The sequence below is a fragment of the Squalius cephalus genome (genome assembly GCF_949319135.1).
Source record: "Squalius cephalus genome assembly, chromosome: 16".
Classification (NCBI taxonomy): domain Eukaryota; kingdom Metazoa; phylum Chordata; class Actinopteri; order Cypriniformes; family Leuciscidae; genus Squalius; species Squalius cephalus.
Genome location: NC_137137.1, coordinates 35,915,618 through 35,923,117, shown reverse-complemented (window position 1 = coordinate 35,923,117; position 7,500 = coordinate 35,915,618). Strand labels below are relative to the sequence as shown.

The following is a 7,500-nucleotide window of genomic DNA, read 5'->3' as shown; positions in this document are numbered from 1 at the left end:
TAACTCAATTTCATGCATAACCCTTTTAATTCAGCTCTAGATATCTTACATCGAGTGTCTTTGCGGACCTCTTGTGGAAATATAATAATATAAGATGATATTTCATGACTCTAGATGTCCTTATAGCTCTATATGGAGTAAATGAGCTGTTCCGCTGGGTCCTAAAGCCAGTCACTTCAGTATGCATTCAGATACACATGTAGACATTATACAATAATTTTTTTGGTAAAGTTTTAGCATTTTTAGTTTGAATTTTGAGCATTTTGAGGTTTTTCTATGTGAACTGAAGCATTCCTCGCATTCCAGTCATTCCTAAGGGGGTCAGATTGACCCGTGATGGACGGATTTGCTACTTTTTTAAATTTCATCCACAAATCTCCTCAAATCAATATAATTTTTTGTGTGTGTATTCGTGGTTCAAGTGCGACAAAAGTCCTAGAATCTTGGACCCTCTGATGAACACTCAATTTTAAAATTAAAATTAAATAAATAATGAGTTTCGTGTGAAAATGCCCCAGAAGGCCGAGGGTGAAAGCGAGACCTGTCTTCAGTCGAGTCTTCCCGCATGTAGGGTGAGTTCCTTATTGTTATTTCCATCTTGTGGTCTCGTAGCTCTCCTTCCTCCGGAGTGTCCCGTTTGGATTCCCGATCATCCGTCTGTCAGACAAAACACATCCGACTGGAAATGGCAGCAAATGTACAGAGAAACTAAATATTTCACAATAAACTTGCTCATAATCAGTCAATTCATATTGCGTGATGATTGAAGCAGGGCTCGACTTTAACGCTCGTCCAGGACCAGTGGAGCTTTGAAGAGCTTTGAAGAGCTTTACTTGCCCGACCGGACAACTAGCCGGATTAACACGTCAATAACAAAAAATAACCATGGAATCACTAAAACGAGAGAATGATTCTGATTTTATTACATGTATTGTAAGTTGCGATCGATAGTGGATAATAATAAATGTATCACTGACGGTAACAGGGTTGTGCTGTTGAGGCTCTCAACATGTAGAGTTTTATATTTTTAACATATGACACAGTTTAGCGATCTCACACGACGAGTGCTGTTTTCCTGAACACCATCACGAGTGAAAACGTGACTCTGATTTCACACAACAGTTCAATAAACAGTTTAAATTAAGTCACTTTCATTTTAGACGCAATATTGACTGATTTTTGTTCTGTTTCAGCAGCGAAAATAGTTCCAAACAAAGAACCGTAAGGCATCTCACAGGAACACTTAACCGTGATTTCATTACTGAATGATTCAGTCGTTTTGAATGAATCAGCTGAGTCAAAGATTCAATGACTCATTCATAAACGAATCAGTCGTTTGAACGAATCGTTTGAATGAATGACTCAATGACTCGCTCATTAAGACGGTCCCTTGCCGCCACCTACTGGAGGTTTAGTTTCATGTTTAAAAGTATCGTTCTTTTCAACGTTTGTATGTTCAAAAAATATTTAATAAGTTGAGGTGGGGGGGGGGGTGGGGTACCCTTTAAAGGTGCAGATATGACAATATGCAGATTTAAACATATCAAAGCTGATTGAACACTGATGAGAATATTGCTTCAGAATAAATTATATTTACAACACAACTTTTTCTTTCGGACAAGCGAGTGCCAGATTTACTGGTGCGAGGGACAAGCGCATGAGAAGGCCTAACGTGGAGCCCTGATTACATCACATCACGCTACTGTATGAATTATAGCAGGGGTTTTCAAACCTTCAGTCCCCCAGATACGCTCATCCTCATCCTCATGCGACCCCTGACCCCCTGACCCCTTCTCTTGCTCTTCTCCCCTGACCCCTTCTCTACTCTTCTCCCCTGACCCCGACCCCTTCTCTACTCTTCTCCCCCGACCCCTTCTCTACTCTTCTCCCCTGACCCCCGACCCCTTCTCTACTCTTCTCCCCTGACCCCTTCTCTACTCTTCTCCCCTGACCCCCGACCCCTTCTCTACTCTTCTCCCCCGACCCCTTCTCTACTCTTCTCCCCCGACCCCTTCTCTACTCTTCTCCCCTGACCCCTTCTCTACTCTTCTCCCCTGACCCCTTCTCTACTCTTCTCCCCTGACCCCTTCTCTACTCTTCTCCCGACCCCTGACCCCTTCTCTACTCTTCTCCCCTGACCCCTTCTCTACTCTTCTCCCCTGACCCCTTCTCTACTCTTCTCCCCCGACCCCTTCTCTACTCTTCTCCCCTGACCCCTTCTCTACTCTTCTCCCCTGACCCCCGACCCCTTCTCTACTCTTCTCCCCTGACCCCTTCTCTACTCTTCTCCCCTGACCCCTTCTCTACTCTTCTCCCCTGACCCCCGACCCCTTCTCTACTCTTCTCCCCTGACCCCTGACCTACTCTTCTCCCCTGACCCCTTCTCTACTCTTCTCCCCTGACCCCTGACCTACTCTTCTCCCCTGACCCCTGACCTACTCTTCTCCCCTGACCCCTTCTCTACTCTTCTCCCGACCCCTTCTCTACTCTTCTCCCCTGACCCCTTCTCTACTCTTCTCCCCTGACCCCCGACCCCTTCTCTACTCTTCTCCCCTGACCCCTGACCTACTCTTCTCCCCTGACCCCTTCTCTACTCTTCTCCCCTGACCCCTGACCTACTCTTCTCCCCTGACCCCTGACCTACTCTTCTCCCCTGACCCCTTCTCTACTCTTCTCCCCTGACCCCTTCTCTACTCTTCTCCCCTGACCCCTTCTCTACTCTTCTCCCCTGACCCCGACCCCTTCTCTACTCTTCTACCCTGACCCCTTCTCTACTCTTCTCCCCTGACCCCCGACCCCTTCTCTACTCTTCTCCCCTGACCCCTTCTCTACTCTACTCTTCTCCCCGACCCCGACTCTACTCTTCTCCCCTGACCCCTTCTCTACTCTTCTCCCCTGAGCCCTTCTCTACTCTTCTCCCCTGACCCCGACCCCTTCTCTACTCTTCTCCCCTGACCCCTTCTCTACTCTTCTCCCCTGACCCCTTCTCTACTCTTCTCCCCTGACCCCTTCTCTACTCTTCTCCCCTGACCCCCGACCCCTTCTCTACTCTTCTCCCCTGACCCCTGACCTACTCTTCTCCCCTGACCCCTTCTCTACTCTTCTCCCCTGACCCCTGACCTACTCTTCTCCCCTGACCCCTGACCTACTCTTCTCCCCTGACCCCTTCTCTACTCTTCTCCCGACCCCTTCTCTACTCTTCTCCCCTGACCCCTTCTCTACTCTTCTCCCCTGACCCCCGACCCCTTCTCTACTCTTCTCCCCTGACCCCTGACCTACTCTTCTCCCCTGACCCCTTCTCTACTCTTCTCCCCTGACCCCTGACCTACTCTTCTCCCCTGACCCCTGACCTACTCTTCTCCCCTGACCCCTTCTCTACTCTTCTCCCCTGACCCCTTCTCTACTCTTCTCCCCTGACCCCTTCTCTACTCTTCTCCCCTGACCCCGACCCCTTCTCTACTCTTCTACCCTGACCCCTTCTCTACTCTTCTCCCCTGACCCCCGACCCCTTCTCTACTCTTCTCCCCTGACCCCTTCTCTACTCTACTCTTCTCCCCTGACCCCGACTCTACTCTTCTCCCCTGACCCCTTCTCTACTCTTCTCCCCTGAGCCCTTCTCTACTCTTCTCCCCTGACCCCGACCCCTTCTCTACTCTTCTCCCCTGACCCCTTCTCTACTCTTCTCCCCTGACCCCCGACCGCTTCTCTACTCTTCTCCCGTGACCCCGACCTCTTCTCTACTCTTCTCCCCTGACCCCTTCTCTACTCTTCTCCCCTGACCCCCGACCCCTTCTCTACTCTTCTCCCCTGACCCCTTCTCTACTCTTCTCCCCTGACCCCTTCTCTACTCTTCTCCCCTGACCCCCGACCCCTTCTCTACTCTTCTCCCCTGACCCCTTCTCTACTCTTCTCCCCCGACCCCTTCTCTACTCTTCTCCCCTGACCCCCGACCCCTTCTCTACTCTTCTCCCCCGACCCCTTCTCTACTCTTCTCCCCCGACCCCTTCTCTACTCTTCTCCCCTGACCCCCGACCCCTTCTCTACTCTTCTCCCCTGACCCCGACCCCTTCTCTACTCTTCTCCCCTGACCCCTTCTCTACTCTTCTCCCCTGACCCCTTCTCTTGCTCTTCTCCCCCGACCCCTTCTCTACTCTTCTCCCCCGACCCCTTCTCTATTCTTCTCCCCTGACCCCTTCTCTACTCTTCTCCCCCGACCCCTTCTCTACTCTTCTCCCCTGACCCCTTCTCTACTCTTCTCCCCTGACCCCTTCTCTACTCTTCTCCCGACTCCCGACCCCTTCTCTACTCTTCTCCCCCGACCCCTTCTCTACTCTTCTCCCCTGACCCCCGACCCCTTCTCTACTCTTCTCCCCTGACCCCGACCCCTTCTCTACTCTTCTCCCCTGACCCCTTCTCTACTCTTCTCCCCTGACCCCTTCTCTTGCTCTTCTCCCCCGACCCCTTCTCTACACTTCTCCCCCGACCCCTTCTCTATTCTTCTCCCCTGACCCCTTCTCTACTCTTCTCCCCCGACCCCTTCTCTACTCTTCTCCCCTGACCCCTTCTCTACTCTTCTCCCCTGACCCCTTCTCTACTCTTCTCCCCTGACCCCGACCCCTTCTCTACTCTTCTCCCCTGACCCAGACCCCTTCTCTACTCTTCTCCCCCGACCCCTTCTCTACTCTTCTCCCCTGACCCCGACCCCTTCTCTACTCTTCTCCCCTGACCCAGACCCCTTCTCTACTCTTCTCCCCTGACCCCTTCTCTACTCTTCTCCCCCCGACCCCTTCTCTACTCTTCTCCCCTGACCCCTTCTCTACTCTTCTCCCGACCCCTTCTCTACTCTTCTCCCCCGACCCCTGACCTACTCTTCTCCCGACCCCTTCTCTACTCTTCTCCCAACCCCTTCTCTACTCTTCTCCCCTGACCCGACCTACTCTTCTCCCCTGACCCCTTCTCTACTCTTCTCCCCTGACCCCTTCTCTACTCTTCTCCCAACCCCTTCTCTACTCTTCTCCCCTGACCCGACCTACTCTTCTCCCCCGACCCCTTCTCTACTCTTCTCCCCTGACCCCTTCTCTACTCTTCTCCCCCGACCCCTTCTCTACTCTTCTCCCCTGACCCCTGACCTACTCTTCTCCCCTGACCCCTGACCTACTCTTCTCCCCTGACCCCCGACCCCTTCTCTACTCTTGAAAACCCCAGGATTATGATTCAGCATTCATGAGTTGGATCGAAGCGTATGATGATGAACTGACTCTCTTACGTTCTTTACTCGTTTAGGGTCGCTCTTCTCTTCCAGCTCTCGTCTGCGCTTCTTCTCTTGGAGGATCTCGTCTAACGTTTTAACTTTCCAGGTTTCCTTTTCGTCCCCCATCAGCTCCAAATCACCTCCACTGAAACAAGAGGAGAAGCTTGATTCACAGGTGCACACACTCGCTCACACACACACACACACACACACACACCCCATCAGCTCCAAATCACCTCCACTGAAACAAGAGGAGAAGCTTGATTCACAGGTGCACACACTCGCTCACACACACACACACACACCCCATCAGCTCCAAATCACCTCCATTGAAACAAGAGGAGAAGCTTGATTCACAGGTGCACACACTCGCTCACACACACACACACACACACCCCATCAGCTCCAAATCACCTCCACTGAAACAAGAGAAGCTTGATTCACAGGTGCACACACTCGCTCACACACACACACCCCATCAGCTCCAAATCACCTCCACTGAAACAAGAGGAGAAGCTTGATTCACAGGTGCACACACTCGCTCGCTCGCACACACACACACACACAAACACTCACTAACTCACTCGCACACACACTCACACTCTCTCTCTCACACACATAAAAAACACTCTTACAAACACTCTCTCTCTCACACACACACACAATCACTCTCTCTCACACACATTCAAACACTCTTACAAACACACATACATACAAACACTCTCTCTCACACACACACACACACACACACACATACAATCACTCTCTCTCACACATACATACAAACACTAGGGCTGGGAAAAAAATCGATTTGATTTAAAAATCGAGTTGGTAGGTCAAATCGATTCATATTTTCAAAAAATCGATTTTTTAGATTTTTTTTTCTCCCAATACATACATTTTGGATTCGCCAAATCTTCCTTCAGGGTTTCCGTAGAACGCTCCCTGCGGCGCAGCCCTCGATGCTTCACGACATCACGACAAAAAGACTAGCATGTTTAATTTTTTAACTGTCCTCCACGACGACGACGACGACGGCGCGCGAGTGAGTGAGTGAGGGAGAGTGTGTGTTCGCGAGTGAGTGAGTGAGCGAGTGTGTGTGACTGTGTGTGTGCGCGAGAGTGTGTGTATAGGCTATGTGAGTGAGCTTGTGTAGCCTATATGTGCGAGTGAATGAGTGTGTGAGACGGCTCGCGATGACTGGTCGTAAAACAATGTGTAGTCTGACATGTTTCTTGTCCACGACATGACAAGATTTTTAGGAGTCAAAATCGTGTAATCTGACAGTGACTATTGTAACAGACAAAAAAATCGTGTAATCTGAACCAGGCATAAGAGTTACCTCAGGATTTTTTGTTGTTTTATTAGCTCAATCCAAATACAGTATAAATAATTTGGATGTTTAACAATCTTTGTTGCACACTGCACAGTGAATTTTTAGTTAGAGAATGGGTTTGCCTTTGCAATTTTGTTTATGTTGATGCACTTTAATTAAATACAATAAATATATATTTTTAAAATATATTTACAGTTCACAGTTATTTTGTTTTAAATGGGGGGAGAAAAAATCGAATCGAATCGTAAATCGAGTTTTTTATAAAAAAATCACAAATTTTTTTAGAGGAAAAAATCGCCCAGCTCTAACAAACACACTCTCTCTCTCTCTCTCACACACACAAACACTCTCTCTCTCTCACACACACAATCACTCTCTCTCACACACATTCAAACACTCTTACAAACACACATACATACAAACACTCTCTCTCACACACACACACACACACACACACACAAACACTCTCTCTCTCACACACACACACAATCACTCTCTCTCACACACATTCAAACACTCTTACAAACACACACACACACACAATCACTCTCTCTCACACATACATAGAAACACACTCTCTCTCTCTCTCTCTCACACACACACACACATACAAACACTCTCTCTCTCACACACACAATCACTCTCTCTCACACACATTCAAACACTCTTACAAACACACACCAGGGCTCCAAACTGCGACTAAAATGGTCGCATTTGCGACCAAAAATATTTATTTGCGAGTGAAATTTCTGCCAAGGTCGCCATTGGCGACAATACAAATTAACTCCCTTTAATTGTAAAATTTGCATCCTACGTGCATGTTTTATAACCAGTAGGCTATCGTAGGGGTGTGCGATATGACGATTTTTGATCATGGACGATTAAAATGTCTCCAGCCACGATCTGCTTTTGA

The 7,500-nt window shown here is 49.0% G+C and overlaps 1 protein-coding gene across 4 annotated transcripts in view; it reads right to left on the bottom strand.

Annotated features, from left to right (window-relative positions):
* The window catches only part of cdk11b (cyclin dependent kinase 11B), a 57,176-nt gene that overhangs the window by 46,718 nt on the left and 2,958 nt on the right, over window positions 1-7,500 (bottom strand). For all 4 annotated transcript variants that reach the window (XM_079896322.1, XM_079896323.1, XM_079896324.1 and 1 more), the window contains exons 2-3: window positions 5,267-5,396; window positions 542-657 (exon numbers count right to left, since the gene is read on the bottom strand). In XM_079896322.1, coding sequence (XP_079752448.1) covers window positions 542-657; window positions 5,267-5,377 — 227 coding nt within the window. In that variant the 5' untranslated portion in view covers window positions 5,378-5,396. The remainder of the gene's footprint in view (window positions 1-541; window positions 658-5,266; window positions 5,397-7,500) is intronic.